This window comes from Pagrus major, chromosome 20 (assembly GCF_040436345.1).
Source record: "Pagrus major chromosome 20, Pma_NU_1.0".
In the NCBI taxonomy this organism is placed as follows: Eukaryota; Metazoa; Chordata; class Actinopteri; order Spariformes; family Sparidae; genus Pagrus; species Pagrus major.
Genome location: NC_133234.1, coordinates 19,755,276 through 19,772,378, shown reverse-complemented (window position 1 = coordinate 19,772,378; position 17,103 = coordinate 19,755,276). Strand labels below are relative to the sequence as shown.

Here is a 17,103-nt window from a genome sequence, read left to right as displayed (position 1 = left end):
CAGCATCTGGTTAGGTTTGGGAACAAAAACCATTTGGTTAGGGTTAAAAGATCATTAAGATTTGGCTCACCTGGTTCTGTCACCACAAACACGGCTGCAAATTGGCCCAACATCTCGTTAAAAAAACATTTTTCTGACAGTAAAAGGTCTGAAAATTGTCCCGACATCTAGTTTCAAACACCAATGTTCTCCTCAAAGATATCTGACTTTTTTGCCACTGACACAGCTGCAAATTGTCCTCATGTCTTGTTAAAAAATGCCTAGTTATCGGCTGCAAATGGTCCCGACGTCTCATCAAAAATGTCTGGTTTTGTTGCAGCTAACACGGCTGGAAATTGCCCTGACATCTCGTTTCAAGCACCCAGTTCTTGTCTGCAAAATGTCCTGACGTCTCGCCAACAATATCTGGTTTTGTTGCCACAAATGCAACTGGAAATCTTGATGTCTCATCCAAAATACCCAGTTTTTGGCCACAGATTGTCCTGATGTCTCATCAAAAAATCTGCCTTCGTTGCCTCTTACACAGCTGCAAATTGTGCTGACATCTTACCCAGTGGTATCTCACTTGTAGAAATGTTGGTATGTATGAAAAGATCCTGTGGCTGATAACACGAGTGATGATGTTAACACACTTACAGTCAAATTCAACTCTAAGACAATCCAAGTCTGACAATGGATGAAATGTCCTAAAATGGCCTCCGGCTTTTTAATCAAGTGGCGCCCTGAGTCCAAACTTTCCACTTTTTATTCGACCAGTAAAAAGGATTAGATGATTGTAATTCTGTCTCCAGTTTCCATCTCTCCGAGTTTTACTGTCTGGTGTGTAATGAACATTACAGCTTCACGGATCTGCCGCTGTGGGTTCGCTCTATCTGTAGACTGAATGTAAACGTTGGAGATGTATGCTCACGCGAGGTAGCTGATTGGCCGCAGCTGAGCACCGGAGTGTTTCGTATTTACCACATAAATACAGCAGGGCTGTGTCTTTATCTATGTACTAGCTGGCTTTGGTCAAGGACAAGCACAGCGGCAGATGGCTACAGCCTAACACAAGGCTTTTGTTCAGGCTGTTCGGCAACAGACAAAAAAAAAAAGCTAGAAGCGAGAGAGAGAGGGTAGAAACAGTGAGAGAACAGGGCCGACTTGGGAGGTGTTTATTGAAATAGCAGGTCCTTGTAGCTCCCCTCACCTGAGGACGCGAGCTCCTCTCTGCAGTCTCGGGGATCTTTTCATCCGGCAAACAGCAACTCTGCAGAGACTTATACCGTTCACTGCACTGAGTCATACTTCAAAGCCCTGTGTGGTGTGTGTGCGACGGGGTATTTATGTGTGTCTACTGTCCCAGTTAGGCTGAACGGGACTCGGAAGAAAAGGTGCTGCTTTTCTTACTTTGATAAAGCAAGAGGTGAGAGGGAATAAGAGGAGTGTAGGGGAATCTGACACGTTTAGATAGGCTGTCAGAAGCTATGAGGAGGATCCAGGGAAATATAGTACACCACTCCCGTGTGCTCCTGTTAATACGGGCTGTAACTAACGATAATTAGCATCATAAAGTCACCCATCGAGTAAAACTATAACGGAGCGCGAGAAAGCACAGAAATATGGGAATATATTTGAGCGACAAACTCAAGTTTTTCATTTGTCTTCTTTTAATTAAATTTAAAATGACATAAGTGCCCAAAATGCCACCAAGCTTGTACATTTAATGGGAGCTGTGGGTCAATTTCTTCTCCTAACTGCTGCATTGATGCCAGTTTGTCTGAGAATATGGAAAGTCAGGAACACGATGACAAAAATGGAGGATCTCTTTATTCAGTTTATGGAAAATGGGCTTCTCTATGTTTCTTTAGGGCTCTTCCTGTCTACTGGACACCCAAAGCGCTTTACTACACTTGCCGCTGGAGCCGAGGAACCGAACCAGTGACCCTCCAATTACTGGACGACCCACTCGACCTCCTGAGCTACAGCCGTCCCTTTATAGTTTACTTCCATAGACTGCACTTGGGTATCCTGGCTTTTGATCGTGTCCAGGCTGTGGTGTTTACATGGACCAACCTGGTTATTCATCCCTGTGTTAGGGTACTCAAGCGTACGTAAATGTGCTCATAAAAGACAAAGAAAAAACAGAAAACATTTCCATTTTTGCTTTCTTAGTTCACCCCCAAATCAAAAGCACGTATTTTTCCTCTTACCCAGAGTTGTGGAGATACCAGCCGTAGAGATGTCTGCCCTCTCTTGAATATAATAGCACTAGATGGCCCTCAGCTTGTGGTGTTTAAAGCAACAAAAAAAAACTCAACAGCAATAAAAATCATGACCCGCTTATTCAAAATAATCCACAGAACTTGTTGTGAGCAGTTCCCTGTGGGGACTTCTTTCTTTCTAACCAGATTAAAAGCACAGACAGAAGGATGCATCAGCTCGTAGACGAGAGGCTCGTGCTCGTGACTTCCTGGAATGTAAACATTAAAGACGTCCTCCATGGTTGAGCCAAGACCCCCAGGAAGAGCGCCAGAGCTTTGAAGCCAACCTTCATAGTGGCCAATTGTGTAGTTATAACGCCACGTGATGCACTCGGGCCCAGAAAGAGCTATAAGCTTACATTGTGAAAGAAAAATTACTGCCACTCCGTCTCGTACACTGTATCCAGATTTGACCCGTAACGTTAGCTTAGCTTATTTAGCTAACCCCTCGTCGGTGAGTAGATGGATGCTTCCTGATCCAGTAAGCAGGTGTAGTTCAGCAGATAGATAATAGTTTCTACATGAACCTGCTCACGATAAGGTCTGTGGATTATCTGGAGTAACCCGGTCATGATCTCTGGAAAGAGACATTGCTGTGTAACGTTTTATTTATGTATTTTTTTTGGTGCTTTGAGCTCTACAAGCTGAGTCCTGTTTAGTTCCAATATATTCAAGAGAAGGCAGAAATCTCTACAGCTGATATCTCCAAACCTCTGCAACTCACACCAATAAATCAAGATGGCTGAGTAGGTAAGAGGTAAAATGACTTTTTTGATTTTCATGTGAACTGTCCCTTTAAAAAATCTGTTATCGTCAGACTTCTGTTGACACACGAAGTTTTGTTTACTACTTCTTGGCTCTGAACAGGTGAATGCATAGAGCCAGGGTAGCTGTTTCCTGTCCTTATGCTAAGCTAAGCTAACTGGCCTCTGGCAGCAGCAGCATGTCTCTAACAGACAGCTCATCATCGAACTCTCCGCCAGAATATTTCCCAGAATTCCTGTTCCTTAAAGATCTGCTTCCTAACATCATGTGGGCTGGTATTTACTTGTCTTAATTAGACACTGATCTGCTCTCGTGGTGGTGGGCGATGTGAGACACACACACACAGTATTGTTGGGAGCAAAAACCACATAGAAAACTCACTCCAGGCTCACTTGGGTAATATTTTATTTACTCGTTAATCTTCAAAACTATTTTTCATAATAAATTTCCACTTTATGTTCATCAAAGAACCGTAACAATAAAAATAAAAGTAAATACTGTAGAAAAATTGTACATATAGAAAATAAACATGGTTAATGAACACCTAGATGTAGAATCCCATTGGTTTGAGACACCTCCTTTTTGTTTCAGATGGCAACACAACAGAGAGAGAGAGGGAAAAGAAAGCGATAGACACGGAGGGCAGAGAGGGAAACGTACTGAACAAGGGGGAAAACGGAAAAGGAGGTCAGAAAGGCCAGTTAAGGACGGAGAGAATAAGGGAATATGTTCAGTTAATTTTGACATTATACTTTGAAATCTCACACACAGTCCTTTTCATGTCCTCTCTTGTCATTTTGCATGCATCTTTGACTGGTTGCTTGGAAGAACTAGAGGGGGGCTTGTTCATGTCATGGCACTGTTTGTATTGATATATCGTGGAGCTACAATTCTTCAGCTGTGGAGGAGCTACAGACAAGTCCATAAACAGATAATTATACTGTAGCCCAATCGGAAACCCATCCGTCTGTCCCGCGTTGGCCGAGCCACGAGTATTGATAAATCAGTCAACCAATAGCATGAAGACAAAAGGACGCGAAGAGAGAAAAAGGGAGAGCCGATGAAAAGCAACTCAAGTTGTCGTATAGCCAATGGCGTCATGAACTGGACTTTTCTATCTATTAGCAACACATGGTAACATTTATTTGATCTGTTTTTGATTCTTTTCCTCGGCTGGTTTTTGCTATAAAAGGTGGTCGATTAGAGCAGGTATAGTGGGTGTGGCCTATAAGACATCAGGCTAGAAAACAGGACGTGGCCTGTGATGGGCGCACACATCCAGGCGTTGCACTGGAGTTACATCGCGACCCGCAGCAACACCCCATCCTCCTCTTCCTCCTCCTCCTCCTCCTCCTCCGAACAAACAAACAAACAAACAAACCTACCACCTCTGGACTTCGTGGGACACGCCACCACTTTCACAGCACAGCTCGGAGACTCAGGCATGCAGCAACACTCGAGATGGTCACACTTTTTTGTCAATGAGGATTTGATTAAATCGTTTTTGAATCCCACACACTGAAAACCATTTTTATTTAGGAATACTTCAAGCCAAGGTGGTAAGTTTATGATGGTGGTGCGTCACGGTGTAACCTCTGGAGTTTCAACGCAGTATAAATCACACGGAGTAAGATAATTCACGTGCAATAAGACCCCCCCTCCCTTCCCCAAAGAGTCTATACTGCCCAAATGTTCTTCATATTCATCATTATCATTGCCATAACAATTATCATAATGGTCTTTGTCATTTTTCACCATTGTCTTCTTGTATAGTCTTCAGTCTTATGAAGATATGGTGGGTCTTTAGCATTGCAGGTACGTGTATGTCTGCATGTGTTTATATTTTAGTGTGTGTGCATGTGTGTGTGTGACACTGCAGTGTCTGTAGGTAGCATCTGAAGTCTCAAGTATCCTGTCCAGGAAAATATCCGCTGATTCCACCCTTTGTGATTTACAGCGTGCTGTAAAACATCAGCCCGTTCATTATATTAACGACACCAGCCCTGCCTTCGCCCACTCGCTCGTAATTCACCGTCTCTATGGCTACACCCTGATTTTTCATGTCCCGTTGGTGTGCTTGTTTCTCCGGCGTCCTCGGTGCTTCGTCGAGTCCCGTCTGCTAACAGGGAGGAAGGCCAAGAAGCTTGGAAGAGACACTTAGTGCTTTTTCTAAATCATCTTTGTTCTGGTGCTCGGCCCTCTCGCTCAACACAGTCTGCCATGTGCTTCGCTTAAAGTCTTCCTCGACCTCTCTGAGTCCAACGGGAGAGGTCCCTCTGTGGCAGGGGAGTTCACTGGTCTTTTTTAATCGTGCTGGCCCCGAAATGGTTCTTAACTGGGAGTTGAACTGGTGCTTCTTTAAATCATTTGGAATGGTGTTTATGTTCATAAAACGAGCCTCTCTCAGAGGCTCTTCTCATTGGTAAATACTGTACAGTAAGGGTCCACGCCCTTGGGCCAGTCTGTATGTGTGTGTGTGTGTGTGTGTCTGTATGTTTGTGCTTCAATGTATGTGTGTGTGCTTGAATGTGTTTATGTTTGTGCTTGCCAGCATGTGTGCAGGTGTGATTATTGGAGAGTAAACATTAACATCAGCATGTCTATGTCAGTGTGTATGTGTGCATTTTTTTTTTTTTAGAATATATCTATTTATGTACATATACCGTTATATATAAAGGTGTATGCGTATATGTCTGTGTGTCAGACGTCTTCCGCCTCAGACGTAGTACTCCTTGTCTTTGTTCTTCTTGTTCTTGGAGATCTTGGCGATGCCCAGCGGCTTGTCCTTGGCGCTGCCGTTGGGCTGCGTGGCCGAGTTGCTGATGTAGTTGCGGCTCTCGTCCACGTGGTACGAGCCCTCGTCGCGGTTGCGGTACTTGTACATGGCGTAGAGGAGGATGAGGATGCAGAGGGCCGCGGCCGCCACGATGCCCACCACCATGCCCGTGGTGCTGCTGCTCTCCCGCACCACCTCGGACGGACCCGGGAACACCTTCACATCCGGCAGGGGAGGGCGGGCTGCGAGGGGAGAGGGGAGGCACGTGATGTTACATTAGAGTTTACTGCATACATTATTAATTTGTACTACATGTCAAGGTGATGGGTGGAGAGCTGGAGCAAGGAAATACAATGCATCATCATGATGAATTAGTTGACATGCATTTTGCATAATTCTACAAGCTGGCGAGGGAAAGCTGCAGCTCAGAGCCAAAGCTGTTTCTGTATTATCACATAATGTGTAAACAGATTACATTACAGCGTGTTGAGAGGAGGGCCGGAGCACAGGTGCGCATTATATCAATTTTTATTACATACATTTGACACTTTATGACATGCACAGGCAGCCAGGGCTGCAGGACTGTGATATACAACATCGTATTAAAAGATTGTTGGTGAAAGAATTTGCATGTGAATTCTCTGAGCTGGATGGAGATGAGGTGAGGGAGGGAAGAGAGGAAGAAAGGATGACTATCAAGGGATAAGGGAAGGTGAGGGAAGAGATGGAGACTGAGATTGTGGAGCGGATGGAGAGTGTTAGGTAATGCCTCGAGGCAGAAACCTAAGTGGAAATGAAAAATTCATCACAGCGAGCGACAAAGTGGCAGGAAAAGTGACGCTGAATGTGGAGACACATGGAAAAAAAAAGTCACAAAGGCAGTGTGATGTGTGGATTCGGAGGGGGGGGGCACTGCTTGATGTCTGACGTCTTGGACAGTTAGCTACGGCAACACTCCTCGGACAAAAACCACAAATAGAACTGCAGTGAAACCAGAAATTTGTTAAGTTTATTTATGATTATGATTACATGTGCTAATTTAAGATAATAACGAACAAGAAAGCTTTTAAGACCTCTCAAATATTTGGGAAAATGTTGTCTAATAAAGATAAATAAGCCGTAATCGTTAACAGGAATGATATAATTATGAATCACCCGAGGCATGTTTTTATGCATTGTGTCTAAAAAACAAAAGTTTCATATCAGCGCATATCGGACAACGTACAGGCCGATACCGATATAATATCTGCCAACCAATATGTTGGTCGGGCTCTAGTTTCTTGTACTATATTTTCTTTTTTTGGCCTTTTGTTTCTTCTGTTTGTTTCAAGCATGTGTATGAGCTGTAGAAATGATCATTTCACTGTGATTATTTGAAGGATATATTTCTCTTGCACACTGGTTGCAGTGGTGTGCCTAACATTTTCTATTTCTTTCCAGCACATAATGTAGGTGCACCCAATAATACATCTTACTTGAATTTTCTGAAGGGTTGCAAACAGGAAAAACGATGCAAACACATGTTTTTTAATTTATATCACAGCACATGCAACAAGAAAGGTATGTATGTGTGTAATATATGTATGTATATATATAATATTATTGGATAAATATTTCAATATACAGATTAATACATAATTAATGAGGTAGTGGAGAAGGGGTAGGATTAAATTAGTGCATACTTCTTCTTTACGAGCATGTAAACTAGTTTTTTGAAAATGTCTTTATTGAATTTGTGAATTCTTAATTTATTTTTTGATAGCGTTTATTTGACAGTTTGTTGTCTTTTGTTTTTACGTGTTAAAAATATATCAAAATCAAAAATAAACTGGGCAAATATAAGTTGTACTGCAGTTCGGCAGGTGGTTTGTTCAAGATGGCGGACGTGCTCGATCATGCGATACTCAGATCGGGTTGGTGACAGGTTCATCTCACCTGAACTTGGGTCACAGGGGTCGATGTCTTCATCATCACTGGGACACTCAGCCGACGCCACCAGCAGGTCGTCTGCCGACTGTGGAGAGAGGAAAACCAGAAAAACTCACATATATATATAGACACAAACTCACTATCCACAACATCTCCAAGAAAGAAACAGCCTGTCCTCCACACCCCTTCTGTTTATTTTCTACAGCACAAAATCCATCGCCCACCCGTTCTCCAGTTTGCCACAAACACTTTTGCCTATTACGGCCCCCAGCGATGGCAGGCGGCCAAAATGAGAGAAGAAGAAAGGAGGAGGGAGGAGAGAAACACTGAATCCTGTTTAAAACCACAAGGGGAAAGCCAGTTATCATCTCCTACTCTCTTGACCCTCCCCCTCTTTTTCTCTCCTCTTCCACACCTCCTCTGTTTCTTCTCTCCATCTGATATTGGCTGCTGCTGATATGTGTTGTGGAGAATGCGCAGCGACGAGGAATAAAAACCACTTTTTCTTTCCCCCCCTCCAGATTTCATTAAGTATTCCAACTAAACACTTCACGGTTCATTTAAATCTCCTTTACTTAACACCTCTCCATAAGCACCATGCCAATAACCCACTTACATCCAACCTCTAACCTAACAAATCTAACCTGATATCTCAACCACTGCTTTTTTCTTCCGCACTTCGCTCCCTCTCTATGGAAAAGGAGCCCTTTTTCCCTCTCCATCCCTGCTCCTCTTGTTGCCATGGCAACTCTAAGTTCAGGCTGTTAAAAATGATGGGGAATAAAAAAAATAAATATATAAAAAAAATAAAGGAAAAGGAGTGTGCACCCTCAGTGGGGACCTGTGCATCGATTTGCCATTCCAGCCAGAGTGTGAGGAGGGGAAGAGGGGTGGGAGGAAAACGAGGGAGGAAAAGATAGATGGATACATTTTTGGGAAGAAATAGAGAGAAAAAAGAAGACAGAGGAGAGAGGGAGGAGGAGGAGGACTTCAAAGTGCTGCGGTCTTTACTTAACACCGTGCTAATGTGCTCCGCATATTCATGAACCACTGTTAAACATCGCCCGCCTTGGCGCTCCGGCATGAGAGATATGAACGTGTGTGTGTGTGTGATTTAACCACACTGGGCGCTCAGTGCCAGCACTAAATTAAAATTGGATTGTGATGCATTGCAGTGGATGTTAGTAACCCACAGAATAAAAGGAGAGAGCGGCAGCAGCTATAAAAGACGAGAGCTCTAGAGGCAGATTACAACCAGACCAGAGGAGATTCTGAACCAAATCAAAGTGCTAAGTGGTCGATGATGCCTCAGCTAAAACCTACAGGCAGTATTTCAAACTGAAATTCATTAAGCTTCCTCTCTGTCCTTGGTTTTCTCTACTTCCTCTCCTCCTCGTCTTTGTAAGATTACATAAGGTTAGAGAACCACTTAGTTTATTCGTCTGAAAGAGCCCACACTGGTCTTGCATGGTGTGGTCGTGGTCCCGACAAGTCTACTGTGGGTATAGTTTTGCCCTGAAACATACATTAGGTTATTGATGCTTGACTCTGTCTCTTTCCTCCACTGCCTTTCCAATCAGTTCTGCCCATTGGGCTGTCAAATGCTGCTAGGGTGAGCTTAGCCTCTGGAATCCAGCCAGTCAATAAGCCTCGCTGCCTTTGCCAGGATCCAAATAGCACAAGAACCAATCAGCCGGTAGGAAACACATCACCCCCTGACTGTCAGCGATCAATGTCGAGCCACCATGCTTGATTATCGATCCGGAGACACCTATGTGCCCTCCGCGGGAACCTGTTTTGAATCCTGATTCCAGCCAAAACAAAAGCAGACAAGTACATTTGCCAAGGCCCCTCCTCTGATCTGTGACACCCCTCTTGTCAGCTGACCAACCCCATTCAACCGGGAAGGTGTCAATTGGACTATTGATCCACCTATCACACGGGAGACAATGAACACGAGAGGAAAGTAGAGACATGCCAAACTTAAATCACATCAATGAAGTGCAGAAGTTTTACTAAAGAGACCTCTGCCCCTCCTTCTGTCCCTCCCTCTTTGTCCCCATCTTTTTCACAGTCTATTAACAGAGCATGCTGACATAATCATGGACACGGATGCACACACAGAAAAGAGAGCAAAGACAAAGGAAGTGTGAGCATGCTGAAAGAGCAAAATCTCTACCTGAGCAGCCGAACAGTGCCAACGACCGTCCATGCCTCCCTGACTGCCTAGTTCACACATAGTAGCTGCACTCTGTCCTCACACACTCTTGCAGAAGATTCAACAGCTTGTCTGCTGACTTTCACAACTGGAAAATCAAACACGCCTGCACATACACGAGCTCTATAATAGCCAAACGTGCTCCATTGGTCTCTTTCTATTTAGACACAGTTACACAGACACACACGGGCTGAAGTTGGCAGGCTGATGAATAGATCCTGACGAGAGAGGAGAGAAGCTAGCTCCACTACTGCAGATGGTGAGATAGAGTCATACACCGCCTGCATTAACAGCCTATCACTGAAGCTCAACCACAGAGAGAGAGGGTGGAGGGAGGGAGGGAGGGTAGGATGGAGAGGAGGAGGAGGAGGGGGGGAGTGACGGGTAAATATGGAAAGATATGGAGGGAGAGAGAGCAAAGGAGAGTGAGAAGAAAGGAAAAGAGAGAAAAGTGAAGCGAGGGAGGAGGGAGAAAGTATCTCCAGAAGATGGATAGCGAGCGGAGGGAGGGCAAAGAGGGAGAAAAAGATGTGAAAGATGTGGAGAGAGGAGCGAAGAAGAAGAAGAAGAAGAAAAAACAGACAGGGAGGGAGGATGGGAGCGAATGAGAGATAGATGCTCAGAGTGGAAGTGTCTGGGTCAGCTGATTCCTGGGAGCCAATCGTGGGCGCCGCTGTGAGCCTCAGGTTTCTTCTATCAGTCTTGCCATCAAACACAGGTACACACATACACCTGAGTGCGCACACATACACACAGACAGATACCAAACATCAAAACCAAACTCGAGCTCTGTGACTCAGAGCAGCCTCTAGCATAAACACTCACACACACACACACACACACACACACACACACACACACATACACACACTCTCACCGAATCTCTCCCTCTCTTCTCCTCGCTGGTGCTCAGCTGTCATGCATTATTAATCCCTTCCACTTTTCAACAGGAATAAAAAAAATAAAAAGAAAGAAATTCAATAAACTGTGGACTTCAGGAGGAGGCACATAACACATTCTTACTGCCCAAAAAAAAAAAACTAACCGTAGGAGTAAACCCGCGGGGCGACTTAGGCAGATCAACACGCACCCCGCTCTCAGGCGTGCGCGTGAAAATCGATACATTTCTTGGACCCGACGCACCTCTGGAAGACATCCCTCACTGCCCCTCCTCTGACGCAACGTGCTGCAATTCAAGCCTATTGTTCTCAATCCACCTGAGTGTTTGTGTGTGTGTGTGTGTGTTCGCCTCTACATCGCATGTGTGCACTGGTTGAGGCCAGGTTGGTTGCCAGGCAACACTAGGCAGCCTCAATGGAGATGCTGTAGATTCTTTCTTAAACAAGACAAACACACACAGGGAGAGTTTGGGGGCCGGCAGGAGCGATTCGACTTTCTGGGCAAACACACACACATTCTGCAGCATGTTGAGCATATAGCGGCTCTGACCTAGTTCTCATACAGCGATATTGACTCCGGTGCACACGACTCTGCAATCCCAGATTTAGCACCGTCATCAGCATAGGATAAGAGCAGGAATGGTTGGGTTAAAACACCCCAACTGGGACAGATTGAGAGGTGAAGTGTGAAAACAAGCCGCTGTGACAACGCTGTCACTCTGCAGCACCATCCATCCTCTTCTCATATCCATTATTGATGCCTGAGGCTTAGCTCACAGCTCTCTGCGTTCTATTATTTATGTCTGAAACAGCTGGCGGTTGATACACAGAGGAGCTATTCTCTATGGGAGTCTGGATGGGAGAGAGCAAACGAGCAGCAGGGGTAGTGGGGCTCACTATCTCCATGGCAACTTGTATCATCGGGATGGAGAGAGAGAAAGGGAAAAAAAAAGTCTTTTTTCAGTGCGGCAGGCAGGCGGGCGGGCTCAGTTTTATAACACAGAAGAAGAACTGCAGCACACACAGACGCCCACAAAGAGCCTGACAACATCTCACTAGTGATCTGAACAAAAGAGTCTGTGGTGCTGATAATGTATCCTCTGACATTAGCATCGACTCTGCAGTCAGATCCACTATAAATACGCCTCAATAACACTTACGCATTTCTACTGTAGAGTCCCATTTGCATCAGTTTACTAGACGCGTGCTATGGAAAAGCTATTACGGCCTCCATTAACACAAACATTTCTCCTCCTATAATTTAATGGGCAGAGACCACTTAGTCAAGAATTTGTCATCCAGTCCATTCATGTGGATGATGTGCTGGAGCAGAAAGATTATATGTGAGCAGTCTATTGACGTTTTCTTTTTAACAACATTTGATTCAGATGTAAGTTTTGATATGGAAAAAATACTCTTAATCACTCAGGGCAGTTTTTTCCTCGCCACTGTCGCCAAGTGCTCGCTCATGAGGGAATGTTGGGTCTCTGTGAGTTAAAGTGTTTAGACTCTGCTCTGAATAAAAAGCGCCATGAGACTAATTTTGTTCTGATTTGGTGAAGAGATAGGCCGACACAATTTCTTGTGATTTTAATAGAATTTAAAAAACTGCCTACGTAGAAATGAGTGGGATATTACTCTGACTTTGGCATCTAATCATTAAAAAGGAATGACATACATAAGCCTTCATATTTCAACACAGGAAAATGAGAAAAAAATCAAATTTCTCCCATTTAAAACATCGTTTGTGGCCATTTAAGTATCGATTTCTGAGTTTATGAGGTGCACTTGATTGCACCGTGGAGTCCATGTGAAATTTCCCGTATTAAGGCCTAGACATATTAAACATATTACACATTAAACTGACAAGAATTAGCTGTGCCGTCTCCTGCGTCTCAGCCCAAAAGCTGCACTTGAACACACCCCAAAGACTATAGCCGACAGCCAACAGGCTGTTATGTTTTGCGCCTGCGTAAATGGAAATACAAGCATTTTTTGACACCACTCCCCCAACATAGCTGCTTCTAATCGAGAATATGTCTGATAAAAAGTTGCAAATGGCCCCTGTGAAGAGGCAGAGGAGTAAAATAAGGACAAAAAAAGGGGGAAAAAAAGCCAAAAAGCCATCAACAAGGGCTGTCCAGTGCCTACTAGAGCCACAGATGCTCACTGACAGCCCTGACCGTTGGCCTGGTGTGTCAGGGCCTTTAGATCCATGGTCAGCGCCCAAACACTTTACAATACAAAGTGAAGTAGAATTTGGAGTTTAAACGGTGCACATGAATGCACCATGAAGCAGCTCACCCGTGAATGACAAAATGTCGTAGAGACTCTCAGCAAAGGGTTTTTATTACGTGACTACTACCCTGGTCACATGTCACAAGTAATTGTGACATGTGACCAGGGTATGTATGTCTTTCGGTTACTTTTACAACACTCGTTATCGGTCTACTTCATTACTTATAATCTGCATCGGTTGATCCCTAATTTGGCCCTATCAAGATAAAATTAACTGGACTCGCCCTCAACGGAAACAAGAAAACATCAGATGAAGGTTAAACTCATTTTATATTCATGTGTTGTATGATATTTGATTGGTTGTGTGAGATGAGGCGGTTTTGCTCTTGCTTGCTCATTACAGTAATAGGTAGACTTTTCAGATATGTGGCCTTTCATTTCATAAATTCCTAAATCAGTGATTAAAGCCTTATTTAGTTCTCCTGCTCCCACGAGCTGGAGCAAAGTGATATAAGACTTTTAAATCAAGGTTTTAAACTTTGATGTCGGAGCATCCCAGTGGCCTGAGGGTCTAAAAATAACTCCTCTGCCTTTGACTGAATCTTGAGCATTCGTTATTCTTCACCTTCTGCTAAGAACCACCTTCTACTTCTCTTTGTTATTTATTTTAAAATCTTTTTCTTCAATAACTCCGATTCAGGCTTTTAACGTCTTCTGCTCTCTGTTTTGATGTCTTATGTAAAACAGCTTGAGTTGGCTTTGTGTACAGAATGTGCGACATAAATAAATTCGCCTTGCCTTGAGTGGAGTTTAACAACAATCCCACTCCTCCAGACATATCGTGCAATCCTCGAGTCCTCGATTAGTGGGCTCTGTGCTTGCTAATCCTCTTACTGATTTCGAAAAAGAAACTTATCAAAGCGAATTAACACTTTTTAATTACCCATTGTCACACCAAAAGGAGGGCCGATAGGAAACATGTACAAGATATCTGAGGAATTACATACAAGTAAATCTGTGACCACACGCAGGAAGGACTTAGTGAGTTTTTAATGCACACAAACCTGCTGTGTGGCGCCTTGTTTCCTGTTGGTGGCCGTGGTGGTTGTGATGTCACTGATGGAGGGGGCGGAGTCAGAGCGGTTGCCTCCAGCTGCAGCGCTGGACTGCGGGGTGATAGAGGAGGACGGCATGTCGCCGACCAGCCTCGCGCTGCCCTCCACCCTGATGTGCGGGTGCCCCTCGGCGGCCATGTTGAGGATGCGGAGCCCGTTGTAGTAGAGGCCAGACAGCTGACCCTGGAACATGCCTGCGCCTCGCTCGCCTCCACCCACACGCACCGTCGTCTGGCTGTTGAAGATGGTCAGCTGGCGACCTGCATGCACACACACATACACACACACACACACACACACGCCCAACACGCCACCAAACACGCACAGGTGCACCAGGAAGGAAGGCGGACGGACACACGCAAATACAGCCACACGCACATACATACCAGTGGTCACACACGCGCATACATACACACACAAGAGTGTTTGAGTGTTACACAATTCACCACCCCCGAGCCATGGTGAAAGGATGGGATAGATTAAGCATGGCAGAGCGAATCGAAGCCGTGGAGAACCGTGGAGAGGGCTGAGACGGAGAGAGTGAAAAACGGAGAGGAAGAAGAGGAAGACGGGTGAAGAGAAGTCGAGGAGGAGGATGAAGAGGGAGAGAACAGAAGGGAGGAGGAAGAGGCAGCAGATGAGAGGAGTCAGAGGGCCCTGAGAAGACGGGGCTGACAGATGGCTGCTGTGGTGATGGCTGTGCGGCACGACATTGTATTTGAAGGAGCAACAGACAGGCAAGACAGAGAGACAGAGATCTAGAGAACTGTTGTAACAGCCCTAATGAAGCATGCACAGGTTATAAGCTCTAGCACTGCTCACTGTTAAAGGGACTAGAGGCTAATTTAAGGAGCTGCTGAAGTTTAGGAGGAAAACTTTTACATTTTTTTCAAAAAAAGAAAAAAGCATTGCTCTATTAAGTCATTTCAAATTTACATAATTCTTACAGGTCGCAATACTTTTCATGCATTTTAATTTGATTACAAAAATTTGTTTTTCAACATTATAATCTTTAGTAAATGCTTTATTGTTTACAATTTGAGAATAAACACAATTATTTACCAGTCTTAATAAAGCATCTTTTATCAGTACTTCTTTTTCTATTTTCTGATTTATTCACATTTAAATCTCTCCATCGTCCCTTTAACCTGATATTATCAGATACACACTAACAAGATACGTTCACAGGCACTACAGTTTACACAGTATTACACACTACAGCTGCCCAACTTTTAAATACTTAGTTATGGATTTAGATTTTTAGATGTTAGTTGATGGTGCACAATAAAGTATATTCAACTGTCTTCAAATTGTATTTTTTAAAGCTGAAAGTTTTAAGGAATTTTAATCAGGGTTTTTACCTTTGTCGAGTAGCCAATCGTCAACTACTCGACCGAGCCGATAGGGGATTCGCTGTCTGGCGATGGCCAGGCGCTCGTTATCAATGTTGCCTTTAATTTAGAGATGAAAACACAGTAGTAATTACGCACATCCAAACGTGGTACAGGAGCTGGATACAAAAAGAACAGCAATGAAAAGAAAGTAATGGTCTGCTCATTGTTAGCATGTCACTGCGTTAAGGTAAGCTTGATGAGGAGCTGAATTCACTATGTTTCCAGTGAGCGGACTCTTACTCTCTGTTCATTGGGTTTAATTTAAAGAGACATTTCAGGGGTTAACATCTGCAAGAGCACAGGGAAATAATGTTACAGCTGCCACATACTGTCTATATGAGTTTAGAGTTACATACATATAGGAAGAACCCTCACACACACCTCACAACAACTAGCATTTAGCATTTTAGCTATCAGCTATCTCATTGTGTTAAAGACTGCTACCTAAGATTACCACTTTAAATATAAAAAAACAACAAATGTAAAAACAAAGACTATGTTCAACAAAATACACTTTTACACTTTTTTTCTTATTTTTTCACTCTAGTTAAACATTTAACTCACAATATGACATGTTTTTAAATTATTGTTTGACCAAAAATGCACCAACTGTTATTATTATAATCTTTTATGGTGAGAAAAACAACCTGAATTGACTATTTTCATAAATTACCTTTAACACTATTTAACAGGCCTAACATGACATAGCTGGCTACTATATACAAGCTATTGTAATAAACTATCTCATTTTATGGTTTAAAAAGTCATGTTTCATATCAGATCACACATATTTCATTTCAAACACAATAACATAAAACAAAGCTGCAATTAAATTTCTCAACCTTCAGTGTTTTAATATAAACATTGATAGGAACATCAATCAGGAGGTGGGTTGATTTGGACTAAGGTGTGGTTAGCTCTGTCCCAGGACAGGCAGTGCTGTGGTGGCCTGGTGGGTTGGGCTTCTGTGGGCGGGGCAGGGCCTACCTGAGGGGTAACGCTCTATGACCGGCAGGTCGTCCAGTTGGAGGGTCGCATTGCCTCCGCTGCGGGTGAACCGAATTATGTGGTACTTCCCATCGTTGACAAACTTGGAGCTCTCCTCGATGTTGATGTCATCAGTGCCGACATTAAACACTACTCTAATGTTGCCTTTGTCCTGAGGAGGAGGAGGAGGAGGAGAGAGAAATGCTTCAGGGCGAATGTGACTGGCATGCAAGGATACAGTTTTGTTTTTAACGTCCTAGTTTATGGTGCTTGATGCAGTTGAACAGACATCCAAGTCCATTTCCAAGTCGGAAATTTGGGCAAGATCCACCAAGCCCGACACAGATGACATCACAGAGGTGTGGTGGCACACACAGTGAACAATTACCTTTTCATCACTTTTCACTTCATGCACCGTTTGTGTTTTGAAAGCGTGCTGTAACAACAACTTTGTGGTTGCCATTTTCATTCCCAATCAGTTGATTTATGCTTAATAGAAGTCTCTGTAAGCTAGCAGCACAAACCCACTCTTCCTGTCT

General features: G+C 43.8%; 1 protein-coding gene across 3 annotated transcripts in view; it reads right to left on the bottom strand.

Moving 5' to 3' along the window:
- Positions 1 to 5,724: 5,724 nt before the first annotated feature.
- Positions 5,725 to 17,103, bottom strand: part of nrxn1a (neurexin 1a) — a 63,480-nt gene continuing 52,101 nt past the window's right edge. The window contains exons 21-25 of one of the 3 annotated variants that reach the window (XM_073489559.1): positions 16,565 to 16,736; positions 15,545 to 15,634; positions 14,129 to 14,443; positions 7,720 to 7,791; positions 5,725 to 6,026 (exon numbers count right to left, since the gene is read on the bottom strand). In XM_073489559.1, coding sequence (XP_073345660.1) covers positions 5,725 to 6,026; positions 7,720 to 7,791; positions 14,129 to 14,443; positions 15,545 to 15,634; positions 16,565 to 16,736 — 951 coding nt within the window. Of the gene's footprint in view, positions 6,027 to 7,719; positions 7,799 to 14,126; positions 14,444 to 15,544; positions 15,635 to 16,564; positions 16,737 to 17,103 lie in introns of all 3 variants that reach the window. The other 2 variants (XM_073489557.1, XM_073489558.1) reach the window with 2 other exon arrangements.